The sequence below is a fragment of the Strix aluco genome, chromosome 5 (genome assembly GCF_031877795.1).
Source record: "Strix aluco isolate bStrAlu1 chromosome 5, bStrAlu1.hap1, whole genome shotgun sequence".
Taxonomy (NCBI): Eukaryota; Metazoa; Chordata; class Aves; order Strigiformes; family Strigidae; genus Strix; species Strix aluco.
The window spans coordinates 3,797,899-3,813,140 of record NC_133935.1 but is presented as its reverse complement, the minus strand read 5'-3'; the positions used below and the strand labels follow the sequence as shown (position 1 = coordinate 3,813,140).

Here is a 15,242-nt window from a genome sequence, read left to right as displayed (position 1 = left end):
CACGGCCTCCCCAGCACTTCAGATTTCTGATCTCAGTGCAGCCCCATTTTTATTCATTGTTGTGCAGAATATGAACCGCAAGGCCCCTCGGGCTGTGTGTAATTAGTTTCTAACCAAATAATTTATCCATCTCTCAATAACTGGCTGCCAGTGAAGCTCTCATAATTTGGCAGCCACACTGGATGGCTGATTTCCACTGGTGTCATTCAGATTAGTCAGTGGGTGAAAAGATTCATGGTACAGAGAGACAGATTGTATCTTGTCCACGTTATGCGCAAGTAGAGAGATCCAACTGTTGTTTTAAAGCCAGAAGCAGGCCAGCTTGTTCCACAAATGCCACCTCATGGCATTTTTTGAAAATCATGCTCTTTGGAAAACTGCCTTTTCCACCCCGCCACTTGTCCTGTGCTCCTCCTTTCCTTTTTTATTGCAAGGGGCGCTTGCATGACAACTGGATTCTTGTACTCTAACACTCTCACACGTTCTTGCAAGTTAGAGGCACGGCTGGCACCTCTCTGGTGATGACTGTGATTTTGTAGGTGGAGGAATTTGACTTCCAGCGGAGAATAAGTAGCAAAATGATCAAAGGTCGTGTTTTCTTGTGAAAATGCTCTTAGAAACAAAAGGAGAAAAGTACAGGAAATGTGTTGTGAGCAGATGGAACCTGCAGTACAGTTCAGGGCCGTTCGTGAGATATTAGGAGTCTTCCTTCTGCCATGTTCAAACCTGGGAACTTTCCAGCTTCTCATTTGTAGGTAATTGGCGACTTAAGCTTCTCTGCATATAATGTAATTTTTTTTCTTGGCCACTATAATTGGAGCATGAATTGTTTTAACTTTCTCTTGCCTGTCTTACTTGCTTATGTACTTCTGAACATTATTATTAGCCCAAGCCTTGTCTAGAGGCCAGTTCCTCCCTTCTGGATTACCCTGCCCCTGCACGCATAGATGGTTTTAATTACGGGAAGGACACACTGCTCTGAGATCTGGTATCTCATCAGACCTACCACGTGTCGTGAAGTTTGAAGGCAGTGTTACACAGGAGACATGCTCATTGCACTCCATTTGCCTGCCAAAAATGTAGTTAAAATATGTGACTGTTGGGAGGGAGAATGATGAAAACTGGGAGGGGATTTGTGAAATTGGTAGTGTTTCAGAGTTGTGGGGACTCAAGGGGGGAAATTCTGCTGGTGCTTTTTATAACGAACCATCAATTCAGAGTTGTAAACCAAGTAATATTAGACAATGAGAGGGTGTCTTAGGGGTAAAGTGGAAAGAATTTTAGGTGTTTATGATGGCATGTTTACCTGCACTGTTTTATCTTAAGCTTTTTTCCTTTTCCATTACTCTCTTAGCTGCTTGGTAAGAATTCCGATGTTTTCTGAATCTATTATTTCATTATACACATTCATATAAACTTCACTTTGCTTTTTTTTTGTGCTTTCTTCTACTGTTTAGAGCTAAGTAGAAGGCAGCTTAAATTATTGGAGAAACGCTCGGAGGGGAAATACAGGTTTTCCAGAACACAAAAATACCTTGCAATTAGACCTGATTGCTATAGGATGTTAGGAATGAGTGTTAGTTACCAGGGAAACTACCCCCCCCCCCCCCCCCCCCTTTTTTTTTTTCCCAACAGCCAGAATAAATGTTCAAAGCATATGCCTAAAACAACAAAGCAAGGTGATGATGTTCTCTGGAAGACTTTTGCTACCTCCCCTTTCCAAGGTGCTTGCCTTACCTGTTTTACAGGCTGGATTGAATGAGTGCAGTGTCCTACTGCTAATCTCTCCAGATTTGTGCTATAGAGAATTGATTGTACAAACTTCAGGGAGGCTGCAAACTGCATTTCTGGCTGCTGGCTCTTGTGCTGTCTTGCACAGCAGTGGCTCCAGGTAGACCATTATTGAAAAGAACCCTGTGAAAAGGGAAAATGCTTTAACTACCTCCTCTGTTTTCTGACCCAGTTATGTAATACAGGGATTTCTTTGTAATGATGTATTAAATGCCTTGTGCACTTACTGTTAAGATACAGGTGGTAAACTTACAGCTATATGGGGTGGGGAAGACTTATTTTTTGATGTTATTTGTAAGAAAAAAAATCATTTTTCCAGGGAATTTTTGCTGGGCATTTGAAAACCTGAAGCAGAGCATCAGATTAGTTTTTTTTTCTGATTACAGGTTAGCATTTCCAGATGAGCACCTAAAAATAAGAAAGATAAAGAAATTTGAGAAGAGTGAATAGATTTTTCTCCAAAAACACAGCCTTGCACATACCTAAGAGATTTTTTTGTGAATTGGTTGTTGTTTCATTCCAGTGCAGGCAGAAAGAGAGTTTGTGGGAACAGGACCGAACCACTCTAATGGCAATCCCTCTTCCCTGGGACCTCTGAATAAGGAACCAGAGCTGGCTTTTGCTCAGCTTCCTCTGCAAGTAGAAGAATACCTAGCAAAAGTTCAACTTCAGAATAGTAGAAGGGACCCTGGGACCCCTTTAGAAAGAAAAATTGTCAGTTCCGTGAGAGGCATAGCTGACTGTTCTTTGAGGTGATTTTCACAGAAGTGTTCACATTAATTAGTCCTGTGACTTACAAAATTATCTTTGCCTGTCACATCCACGTTCAGACATTTATAGTAAAAAGAGGTCATTCGAAAGGCTCTCCAAACTGATCAGAGGTTGGGATTTTTATGTTTTGTTTTTATTTTTTTTTATTTTTTTTGGCAAAGGAAGAGGGAGAAGGGGAATGAAATAATAGCTACCCTCTGGTTATATATAGTAGTTGTTGTTATTGAACGTACAAATACCCAACATTATTGCTATGTGTAACCCTTTCACCCTCCTTTTATTTTTTTAACCCTCCAAGCTCCTACAACCTTTCTGTTGTTCAGTCAGAAGAATGCAATTAATCGCATGGTGATAGATGAGCAGCAGAGTCCAGATATCATACTCCCTATCCACAGTCTCAGGAACGTTCGAGCCATCGATTATGACCCCCTGGATAAGCAGCTGTACTGGATTGATTCTCGGCAGAACATCATCCGGAAGGCACAGGAAGACGGCAGCCAGGTACCCTGTGGGTGATGGAATTACTGAAAGATGAGGAAGGCATGCCCTACACCCAACAGTGAATGATTGTACATGAATAATTTAGTTACACAGACTTCCTGTAGATTACTAGCTGTCACTTGGCAAAACAAGTGGCATCTGGAGTTTCTGGAGTCCTCAGCCAGTAATCTGGGAGGTGCAGCAAGAAATAAACCATGGAAAACTGAGACCAACTTAAAGACACTGTTGCTGACAGCGCATTATTTGCTCAGGGTTGTCTTTTGGCTGAGGACTGTTGTAAACCCTTGTTTGAGAGAAGTGAAACATGGAAGGGAAGGTTCTTGGGAGAACCGGAGTGTGTCGAAGAGAAGGAAGAGCTGCAAATTCGCAGAGCACAGGGGCACTGACTCTGAAATGAAGAGGGTGGGACTTTGCGAGTGCACAGCTTTGAAGCCTCCCAGGTTCTGGTGGGGATAGGAAGAGAGCTGATGTCAACCACAGAGGCACTGAGCGAGGAGGTTGAAATTAGTGACCCATAAGAGATGTAGCAGGCTTAGGAAAATGTATTTGACTGGGGAATACAGAAAAAGTAGAGTAAGGTAAAAAGCAGAAGGTGATACAGGTATAGTGAGGTTAATTGTAAGCAGTGACTGCTTGTTCATTTTCACGTTTTAAAATAAAGTTTTTTTTCCTTCCTGATTGTTTGAATGGGAGAGGAGTGGGAGACTTAAGTGGAACAACACAGAGGTGCTATATTCAGCTTAATTTATAAGAGAGTGTGGTTTCTGGTGGTGGGTGTGGTGGTAGTTGGATCCTGCTGAAATGCCCTTCAGCCTTAACTCTCTCTTAATTTAGCAATGGTTTTAATTTTGGAATATCTAAATAATTTAACACCCAAACCTAGTCAAAGGCACCAGGTTTTTGCCAGCTTCAGCAGAATAAACAAATGCAAGACTTGTAGGCACACCCTTTCATAGAGGTGACAAGCCAAATAAGAAAGTTAGGCAAATTTTCTGGTAAAGCTTAATTTGGGGGTGAGAGGGTGGAGGCTGCTCACCTCAGAAGCATGAAGTTTTCCAAAGAGATTATGTAAAGTTGTGTTTTGTGAGCTACCAACCCTCTTAAGGTTTTCTGAAAAGTTCATGAAAGTTATCAGTTAGGTTCACCTTTCGCTATAGGGAGACTGTGCAGTTTCTTTCTAAAAAAAACCAAAAAAAGGCGTGTGAACTGCAGAGGTCTGGACCAGCACAAGGCAAGAACTTTAGAGCAGAAAGGTGTTAGCTGGAAATGCTTTAAAGTCACTGATGCCCTTTCTGCCTGTTGGCAGAGTTGCCTTTCATTTATTATTTATCCCTATGTTACGTCACCCGAGTGTGATGGTGGAGAACAGCAAGGCAAGAATTTCAAGCTCTGTCTGGCCTCACTTTGCCTCTGTTTTATCTGTTCAGCTGAAGCTTTGGGAATTAGTCGTGATGCAAGTGTTTCTGTTGTAAAGCACTAAACTTTCTGGGTTTGGGTCTATACAAAGAGAACTTAGTGTTGTCAAGGAAGCAGAGGAGACGGGGAAGTTGAACCTGAACCTTCAACATAAAGACAGTTTGGACTTACTGGTCAAACTTGCTAAGTCTTGTGAGCTGCAACCAGCTTACGTGATTGCCATTACGAAAAACCATCGGGACTAAGTTTCTATATCTAATCAAAGGTGTTGGTGGGGCAACTGGACTTGTGTGTTTCCTACTTTATGATAGTGTTTTGGCCTTCTCCTTTTCCTGAGAAGTAGTTTCGTGTGGTACATCCATAGTAAATAAAATTGCTCATGTTAGATCAGGTTAAATGCTCTTCTCTGGGTTGTCTCTTTCCTTTGTAGAGCCTCACTGTTGTGACAAGTCCAGTTCCCAACCAGAACCTAGACATGCAGCCTTATGACCTGAGCATTGACATCTACAGCCGCTACATCTACTGGACCTGTGAAGCTACTAATGTGATCAATGTGACACGCCTGGATGGGAGACCCATGGGAGTGGTGCTCAAAGGGGATCAAGATAGGCCCAGGGCCATTGTGGTGAATCCAGAGAAAGGGTACGTAGCTGAAATAGTGATGTGGGGAAATTCAGGCTGAAGGTCTTGAATCAAATTCTTTTCTTGCTGCTGGTTGGTTTTCTGTTTGTCAGAATAAAAACATCTTTGACATTTGTTAAGATGTCTTGGTCGTATCGCAAAAATATGGAAAGATCAAATAAACTTTTTTTTCCTCTGATCATTCCTATTCCAGATACATGTATTTCACCAACCTTCAGGAAAGGTCTCCTAAAATTGAGAGAGCAGCATTGGATGGAACTGAACGAGAGGTCCTTTTTTTCAGTGGTTTGAGCAAGCCCATAGCACTAGCTATTGACAGCCAGCTAGGCAAGTTGTTCTGGGCTGATTCAGACCTGCGGAGAATTGAAAGCAGTGACCTTTCAGGTAGAGTAGCACTTTAATTCAGTGATTCATTTGTGTGGTGTGGGTGTGGGGGAATGCAGAGAAAGGTGTCGTCTTTTCCTTCCTACTATAAACAGTCTGTACTGTGATTCTAATCGCTCCCTAAATTCCCAGCCAGGGAATGTGCGTGATTCATGCAGCGTGCCTTTACAGTCTCATGCCTCTATCTATGATTTGCATTATTAATTGCTACACATGCTATTTACTTCAGTTTCTCACTGCAAGACCTTCGTGTGGTTTCCCAAAGTCAGTTCACAAATAAATTGCAGCAGTTTTGGAAAGGGGAGTTTTTAAAGGCATTGGTTTTAATGCAGTAATCTGTCAATCAGAGGAAAGTTTCCCGTTAGAAGAATCTTTCCTGCAGAGTTAAAGCAGCAGGTGTGCAGGTCACTTATGTACCTGTCATTTAGGGTGAAATGATGTGAGAAGGATAGAGCAGATCTAACATCTCTCTGTTCTCAAAAGGCAAAAAAAACTCCCTCTTCCAGCTACAGAATTCTCTCTGCCTGCTCCCTAAGGTTGGTTATGCTGCTTGTCTGACCTCCTCTATGAGTTGATTCAGCTCACGTAACCACATAAGCAAAACAATAACCTAACAACAATATACAGGAAAAGAGAAATAGAGAACAGTGTTTTGGAAAGCTGAATTGGCTCAGCAAGAGTCCAGCAAGCAACCAGAACTGGAGCAAGAGAAGAGGCAAAATTATGCAGTCAGATTGGGTGAGAAAGACTGAGATATCTCCATCTGGAGATCCAGCAAGCTGCTGGATCAGCTCAGCTGTTTCATGTGGCTTCGGTAGTAAATTGTTGTGATACAAGTTGGGCTGGATGTTGGTGCTGGGAGCGCCAGGACGTTCTAAGCACGTACGTACCCATCTCTGTTAGGCCATGGGGTATATGCCCCCCTTGCACCTGCTGCTAGTGCAGGCCACTGGCAGAATTTCTCCTTTCCCTGCAGTAAGTCCACCCCCAGTTTGAATAGTGCATGTCCTTGTACTTCAGCTGAGTGTTATTCTACTATCAGAAGCATAAACGGACACGTAAGGAAACAAGGACACACTTTGTAATCTGTGAGCAAGTTTGAAAACTTACCGAGAGCACGGTAGTTTGTAGTAATGTCTTTCACTGGTGACATGATACCTTCATTCAAAGTAGCAGCGTGTAATCCCACTGACACCAGTGTGGTGTTGAGCCTTTTATTAAGCTGCTAGAATAGCTTTTGTTTTGGAAAACATTTCAGATTTTCTACATGATTGGAATTGGGGCTCAGCAAGGTAGTAATTATTTTCAGTGATTAGCGTGGTGTATCACTGGAAGATTCAGGGTCACTGATGAACTGCGATATCCTGACTGTTTACGTAGTTTTAGGACACAGGACATAAACTGAGTTGAGTTAGTGAATTGGGGTTTTTTTAAAAGTGGTATGGTGTATCTCAGTGTGTTCTAGGCTATCACAGATCCAGGGTCTGCGTGAGTGTAGTAATGGACAGCAGCAGAACATCATATGTGCTTTGTTTCTCTCGCCAGAAATCAGGACACTAGAGGAGGAGATGGGTCTAAATTCTAATCCAGTCTGGTTTCAATGATTCTGCTTCCTCCTTTTTTTTTTTTAAGATGTGGCTCTTGGATCGCCAATGTTGTATGGTAAAAGCTTGCCGTATTTTCGAAGAACCTGAAGAAAAAAATCATTCCAAAACCTCTCTTGCTTTTTAGCGTTTGCACCACAAGTCGATTGCTATAATCACCACGATAAATTGCTAACTGCTGAGATGCATTCCTGAGCTTAGGAATGCTGATTAATAGGCTCTTTTGACCGGCAGAGTAATTTTTCTGCATGTTAGCTTCTTAAAAACACGCACAGCCTCTTGCTCTGTCGACTCTGTAGATGCCAGTACCCATAAAGAGAAGGAGAGCTAGAATGCCTTTTATGTGATGCAATCCCTCTCTTCCTCCCTGTCCTTCAGGCATGCAGTTAGGACTTGGTTATGCTGCCCAAATGGGAGATCCTGTTGAAGCTAACCAGATTCTTCACATGATTAAGGGGTTGTTTATGAAAAGATGACTGGAATTAGCTCCCTACCATGGAAACTATTTGGAAATTAGTTCTTCTATTCCAGAATAATTAGTGTGATTTGGAAATGTCTAATGATTCTGGAATTAAGTCATTTTTTTGGGAAACAGAATGAGCTGTGGGTGTGTCATGATTTTTTTTTGTATTTATTTCTTTGTTTTTCAGTCTTTTTGTAAAAGGTATTGCTGGAAAGAGAATGGTGATGCCAGGAGACAAAGCTTCTCTTAATCACATCTCCCTTTCATCTGACATTACCACTAAAGGGGACTAGCACCCTGATGAGCCAGCTTCAGATTTTATTGTTGGTTTATGGAAGGAGGGATTTCAGTGTCTCGGTTTAGTCAGAAATCGTTACTCTTGGTCACAAGTATTAAAAAGAAAGATTAAGACGTTAAGGGAGTGAAAATTTTAAGGTTCAGAGCTTTAAGGAACATACTGCAAAATGCCATGCTGATTGACATGGGGCATGGCAGAGCAGGGCATGTACAGACTCCGTTTGGGTAGGTCAAGGTCTTAGTTTTAACTATATTCCTTCCTGTCTCTTTGCATTTTCCCCTATTCCCAGCTTAGCTTGTCTTCTCCTCAAGATGCAGGTTGCTGTTTCTTACCTTTTCCCTATACAGTGACTCATGTTCATGGGGGTTAATAGACGGTTGCACTTAGTTTGGCTTACATCACTTAGTCTATTAATTTCTACATCAGTCTGGGTATAGCCTCCTTCAGAATCCATCAACGTCTTCTGTTAATCAGATCATCGCTGGTGGTGTTCCACAGTGGTGGGTGAAAGCCCAGTCTAGCTGAGGGTTAATATTTGAATTTCCATGTTCTGCTTTAGATGTTACCACTTGCTAAATGTTTAGAACATTGCTTAACTTCTGAGAGCTGTATACATTTAATGAAAAGGAGATAAATATATTTTTCATAGCTGAATTTGTTTGTAAGTCATCATCACTGACATACTGTCAATTAAATTCTCTACAAGCCAAAAAACATTTTAGCTACTAATGAAAACAAAGGGATAGAATCTGTTCAAATTATAAAAACATAAAATATATGTGTCTTTTGTCCCATAACATTATTTTGTGTGGATATGGTAGAGACATGGTAGACTTTTTCTGTGGTATTCAGTTTTTACAGTATATTTTTATAGGACAAAATAGAAAAACTTCTTGGAAATTGTTTTGTGGATGAACATAGGCAAAGCTATTGTCCGCTGTACTAAAAGCATAGCAGTGATCTGAAATACCAGGATTTATATGTAAATTTTCAAGCTGTGGCCTAATTTTAGACTGTGTGATATTGTTTCAGCATTTCAAAATGGAAGCAGATTCCTTATGTTTGTGAGTAATTTTATTCTCAGAATCTGATAAAGCTCACTGAATATTTGAGTGTTAATGACCGCATTATGTAAAATAAATGAAGCGTGGATTAAACCTCACTCGAGCTTGGCTTTAGAATAACATATTTTCTGTCTGTGTATGGGTTACAAAGTCTTCACTGTCTTTGGACAGTCTTTAAGGATACCTTTAAAACAGGTGTGGACTGTCTGCTGTTTATGTGGAGTGTTAACCATGAAGTGTGGCTGTTGCTCTTGACTACATTTAATGCCAGGTTCCACAGATAGTCTTCAGAGGTGCAGGGCTAAAGCCTCTTGACTGCTACCGATGATTGCTAAAGGAACTGAGGAAAGTAAGTCTTCACTAGGAAGAAAGGAGCGGTCCCAATTTAGCATGAAAACCTTAGTGAAGATAATATAGTTGAAACAAAAGAATATGAGGAAGTCAGAAGGCAAGTGTTTACCTTAATCTCATAATTCATGTGAAAAAGTACTAACTACCTTGTCTTCACTTGGATTTTCTCGTGTTAGTTAACTCAAGCTAATAATCCATCTTCTTATTTGCTGTTGTATGCCAAGACAAAGCAGTTAATCTCTCCAAAAAAGGATAGAAGAATGAAAAGAATTACCAGTTCCCATCGTATCAATAAAAGACTGGATAGGCTTATGAGAGCTGAGCCCCCAACTCCAGATGCTTCTTAAATACACTAAATGTATTTGAAGCACAAAAACTGTCGTTTTGATGAAAGTAGGAAAAAAATCTGATCATCTGCCTGCAAAGTGCATCAGTCTTGCATCAGAGGACCCAGGATTTCTTGTGGTTTTAGCTGGTAGTGGGAAAGTTCTGGAAAACAGTTGTGTGAGTAGTGTAGAAAATGTTTGTGATAGCTCAACTAGAATCAGCTGAAATACTGAACCATTCTTTCCCTTCTGCAGGTGCTAACCGGATCATTTTGGAAGACTCTAATATCTTGCAGCCCGTGGGACTAACTGTATTTGAAAACTGGCTGTATTGGATTGACAGGCAACAGCAGATGATTGAAAAGATTGATATGACTGGTCGAGAAGGACGTACAAAGGTCCAAGCTCGTATTGCACAACTCAGCGACATCCATGCTGTGAAAGAGCTCAACGTTCAGGAATACAGTAAGTGCAATCCCTGTTTGCGAGTGCAAACGGTGCCTGCGGGGCTCGAGGCAAGGAGTGGCCACAGAGAGATGAGCCTGTTTTGCCTTGTTGCTGATCGACATCAGTGCAGATCGAAGGAAGGGGCCAGAAGTTGGTATTGTTTTGTGTCTGTACCTCGCCAGGGTGCAATTAAATTTGTTTCCTCCGGGCAGTTGGCAACGGACTGGAAATCTATCACAAACCCAACATCACGTTGTGTTGCTGATGACAACTTTATTGGTAGTCCCATACAGGCACCTGGCATTTGGGTGGCTGTAGGCACAGTGGAAACATCCTGTTATCCCTAGTAGACGATGATGGCTGCAACACGCTAGTGAGTTGCTCTTAGGTGTTTATTCCGTTGAGACAAGCGCAGCTCTTGGGGCCTTTTACCAGCAGTAAATGTTTCAGTGGGCTGCCTGCCTTGAAGGCAAAGGGAACAATTTTTATCGGTGGCAATTCAGATTGAAAGTAGGTGACGGAAGAGCAGTGTTGCCTTGCACAAAGGAACTGTATATTAAATAACAACTTCTGTTGAACATGGCTGCACTTCTGAAAGTTTTCTGTTTACCAAGATACAGCTTTCCCTCCATACACGTGCTCGAAACGATGGGAGAGGGATGGTTAAAGCAGTGGAGGAAATAGGCCTGGTTAATAGGCTGTGCTGCATGCCTTGGAGAAATATGTAGAAAAATGTCTGGGGATGTTTAATTAAAGCTTCAGTGCAGACTACTACTAGTTTTATTTGCTATTAATCTCAGTAAATCTGTCAGGAGTTCCGAGAGAAGTATGTTGTCCTTATTAAACATTAAAATGAAGAGACATATTTATCTAGAGCATGTTAATTTGAGTTTCGGAGACAGTATGGAAGCTTCAGAATTCATACATTAGAAAAGTTTACTTTTTTAATGGTCTTTGATAGAGAAAATGAGGTATGGAATCTTTTTGTATTACTAATGCTACTATTTTTGCTGCAGAACTAATTCCACCTTGCACAAGAAGCAAAATGCTTTGAGTACTGTTTGCTGTTTTAGTAGGCTCCATGGCATGATTCTCACACTGTTTCAGATCACGGACAGCGATCGATGTGCATGATAATTATTGATGTGTGTAAAGGGGAGAAAATGCACACAACAAAATACAACTTTTTCAGAGTTGTTTTTAGTAGTGCTCTCCCCAGGGGGAAGGAAATAATGAAAGGAGTTCCTGCGCACCAAAAAAATCACTGAAAGGTCGAAAAAGAGGTGGGGATTTCTTGTCAGTACCTGTCTTTCTTATTTTTTAAAATTCCAGGACAGCATCCTTGTTCTCAAGATAATGGTGGCTGCTCACACATTTGCATCGTGAAGGGTGACGGCACCACACGCTGCTCTTGCCCTGTCCACCTTGTTCTGCTGCAGGATGAGCTGTCCTGCGGAGGTAAGTCCTTCCTGTGCTCTGTGTCACTGAGCTCCTGGCTTCTGGGTTGGGCGCAGAGGGTGTCTCCATCTTTAGGGGTGGCTTCTGAGCAGAAAGAGTGTGACAGCACACCAGGTGCTGTTACACGCCTTTACACGCTTACCTCTTTGCCTCCCTCCCAGATGAATCTGCAAGTACTGAGGGAGTAGTAAGAGAAGAGGGAAAATTCACTAGTTGGCTGTTGAAAAATTCACTAGTTAGTCTGCACCTTGATTACTGGGTTCAGTTTTGGGCCCCTCACTCCAAAAAGGCCATTGAATGACTCGAGTGTGTCCAGAGAAGGGCAACGGAGCTGGTGCAGGGTCTGGAGCACAGGTGTGATGGGGAGCGGCTGAGGGAACTGGGGGGGTTTAGTCTGGAGAAGAGGAGGCTGAGGGGAGACCTCATGGCCCTCTACAACTCCCTGAAAGGAGGGTGCAGAGAGGGGGGATGAGTCTCTTGACCCAAGGAACAAGCACCAGGACAAGAGGGAATGGCCTCAAGCTGCGCCAGGGCAGGGTCAGACTGGCTCTTAGGAAGGATTTCTTTGCAGAAGGGGTTGTTGGGCGTTGGAATGGGCTGCCCAGGGCAGGGGGGGAGTCCCCATCCCTGGAGGGGTTGAAGAGTCGGGTTGACCCAGCGCTGAGGGATCTGGTGGAGTTGGGAACGGTCAGTGTGAGGTTAATGGTTGGACTGGAGGATCTTCAAGATCTTTTCCAACCTAGATGATTCTGTGAATAAGGCTTTCTGTTTACCCTTTCCACTTAAGACCACTGAACGATTTCAACTTGAATTTTTTAATTGTATGATCTTTATTACTTTTTTTCTATCACTCTGTATGTTCTCCATTTTCAAATGGTGGTAGAGCCTTGTGTTCTGGCATTATTACACCATGCCTGTGCCATTTTATTCTTCTCTGCTGTCCTCCTCAAACTCACCCTGTGCGTGCCTTTCTGAACTGCAGTCCCAGAAGGGCAAGTTGCCTCCTCTGTGGCGATACGGCCACTGTAGCCCACGCCCTGATGTCTCCAAGGGTGGGGTTGAAATGGGGGAGAGGAGAGGCACTTTGGTGCTTGGGTCTCTTTGTGCCACCGTACTGAATGGATTTATTATGCAATCTTCTCGCCATCAAGGCGACGTGTGGTCTCACAATGGAACAAGAGCTAACATAATCCAGATATTTTCTCAGACCAAGTTTAATACCAGGCCAAAAGCAGGGGGGAGAAAAGGGGGATTAAAAAAAGGGGGGAAAAAAATCCACACTTACTGCATGAGATTAACAGTTACTGTAGTAAATGTTAAATAACAGCTAACAGCTGTGTTGAGATAGCAGGACTTGACTATATGGAGCAGTTTTTTGTTGTTTTAAGAGAATTTTGACTGAGCAGAGCTGTCGAGGGCACATAACTAGACATTGAGTCACAGTGCATCCATCTGCAGCGCATTACGTCCTTCTAACATTTTCTATACAGTGACTGTTGAACATTAAAAAGAAAGCGAGCTATCGGTTGCACACAGTGGTGTTGCAGGAAAGGGGGAGTAGAAAAATGTGTTGACTTTAAATGAAGGCTTTTGAAGACCTACTAAGAGAAGGGTGTAAGGCTGAAGTAGGAAGGGAAGAAAATAATTGTTTTGAGTGTGCATGTTTCTCTGTTTCTCTTGTTCTTTGTCTAATGAGCCTCCATCGATGTGAGGCTGCCTCAGTCACATGGGGCTCAAGATCTGCACAAATGACTTGCAGAGGCAGCGGAGGTGGGAGTTACCTTATGACATGGCACATTTAGCAGCTGCTCGATAAATCAAAGCAGCTGAGATCTTCTTATCCTTACCTGTCCTGATCTACTGTTTGCTCACCTGGATTTTTAATTTTTGTTTGTTTGCTTGATTTTTAAAGAACCACCAACATGCTCCCCTCAGCAGTTCACCTGTTTCACAGGTGAGATTGACTGCATCCCGGTGGCCTGGCGCTGCGATGGTTTTACTGAATGTGAAGATCACAGTGATGAAAAGAACTGCCCAGTGTGCTCAGACACCCAGTTCCAGTGTGAGAGTGGACAGTGCATAGACAGTGCCCTCCGGTGCAACAGAGAAGCAAATTGCCAGGACAACTCAGATGAGAAGAACTGCGAAGGTACGGAGGATCTTTTGAAGTATGGTGAAAATAGAGCTGTCATGGGGACACTGATAAATACCAGAGTAACTCCTGACTAGGATTTGGAGGGATCTGAGCTTCTGCTAGTTTTTAAACCGGTCTATAAAATGGGAAATTATTTCACAACTCCATACTTTTGTTTATCCACCTGTGAAATGGAAATAACACTGATCTCCTGCATGGTGGTTTAAGCTCTGTTTGTGAAAAGTACTGTTAAATATGGTATGTTTTTAAGCTGTAAGAACCTGGTGACTGGGAGTGAATTACAAAGCGGAGCAAATCCGTGTCATAGTTTTTTGTGTACCTTGTACCAAGTAAAGGTCTTGGGATTGTTTATTTTATAATACCTGAACAAAATGAAGTTAAGCTTTTCTGAGTAAGTAGGAGTAAGCGACAGACAAGATTTCTGGAGACCTCAACTTCCTGTAGAGCACAGCAAAAGAGAGTATTTAAGCCATCATTACAGAGGGAAGTGCTATTGCCAACACAATGAGAATTAAGTTCTTTTAATTTTGGAAAGGACAGGTTATGCTGGTGGAATCTGAACTACCCCACCACTATACAAAGCGAAACCTGAGTAAACTCGCCCTTCCTTTCCCCGCTGCACAAGTAATACGGAGTTGTAGGGACAGCTTGTAAGCTTGAAAGGATGCCTCTTGTCTATATCCTTTTAGTACATTTTCCTTCTTTGAAGAGACCGTCTAAGGGTCTTTGAATCGGCAGAACTTCTTTCCAAAAGATGTGCTCCAGCTCAAACAAAAACATACAGACCGATGCAGAAATTCCTGTGTGATGAAAGGTGATTGTTAACCAGATGAGATGCTGACATCTGAAAATACGTTGTTGAAGTTAGCTTCCCACTTGCCATCCAGCGACTGGAGGTATCAGACCAGCGGCTGTTCATCACCTTCAAAGTGGCCCTGTTGTTCAGAGTATTCAAGTTGATTACAGACCAGAAAAGCCTTTAGTTTAACTTCTTAATTCAACTGAAGTCAGAAAGAATTTCTGGATTTATGAGAAACAGGAGGCAAAAATATGTGTAAACAACAGCAGCCAGCACCTTGCCTGCAGCACCTTTTTTCCCAAAGCGGTAGTTTATTTTTTCAGTGTACTGGCAAAGCTCCAGTTTTATCTTCTGTCTTTCATTTCAGTTTAAAAACATAATGCCAAGTGAAATATGTTGTCCCATGATCAAGGAGTTTTCTGGTTTACAGGAAGAGCACAAGGGCATTGAGAAACCACATTTATCTTTCTTAAACAATTTTTTCATCAAGGTTTGGCAGATTTATTTTTAATAACTTAATTTTTCTCTCTTACATTACAGTAAGTGCTTAGAGTTGGGGCTTCTTATAGTAATTTGTAATAACCGTGGCCTGGGACAAGTGCCTGTGCTCTCAGTGGCCTTCTGAGTTATTTTAGTCAAGGTAACTTTATTTTGTAGTGTCCTTATTGTAAACAGGCAGTAAGGACCAGCTACCCACTGTGCAATATCCTCAACAGAACACTGAAACGCTTTTTCTGCACAGTTGGCATGAGGGACTTTGTGTGACACTGGC

General features: G+C 42.2%; 1 protein-coding gene across 2 annotated transcripts in view; it reads left to right on the top strand.

The window, feature by feature from the left end:
• LRP6 (LDL receptor related protein 6) overlaps window positions 1-15,242 on the top strand; it is a 132,273-nt gene that overhangs the window by 104,075 nt on the left and 12,956 nt on the right. For both annotated transcript variants that reach the window (XM_074825657.1, XM_074825655.1), the window contains 6 exons: window positions 2,861-3,063; window positions 4,910-5,121; window positions 5,315-5,505; window positions 9,867-10,076; window positions 11,391-11,516; window positions 13,429-13,665. In XM_074825657.1, the coding sequence (XP_074681758.1) occupies window positions 2,861-3,063; window positions 4,910-5,121; window positions 5,315-5,505; window positions 9,867-10,076; window positions 11,391-11,516; window positions 13,429-13,665 (1,179 nt within the window). The remainder of the gene's footprint in view (window positions 1-2,860; window positions 3,064-4,909; window positions 5,122-5,314; window positions 5,506-9,866; window positions 10,077-11,390; window positions 11,517-13,428; window positions 13,666-15,242) is intronic.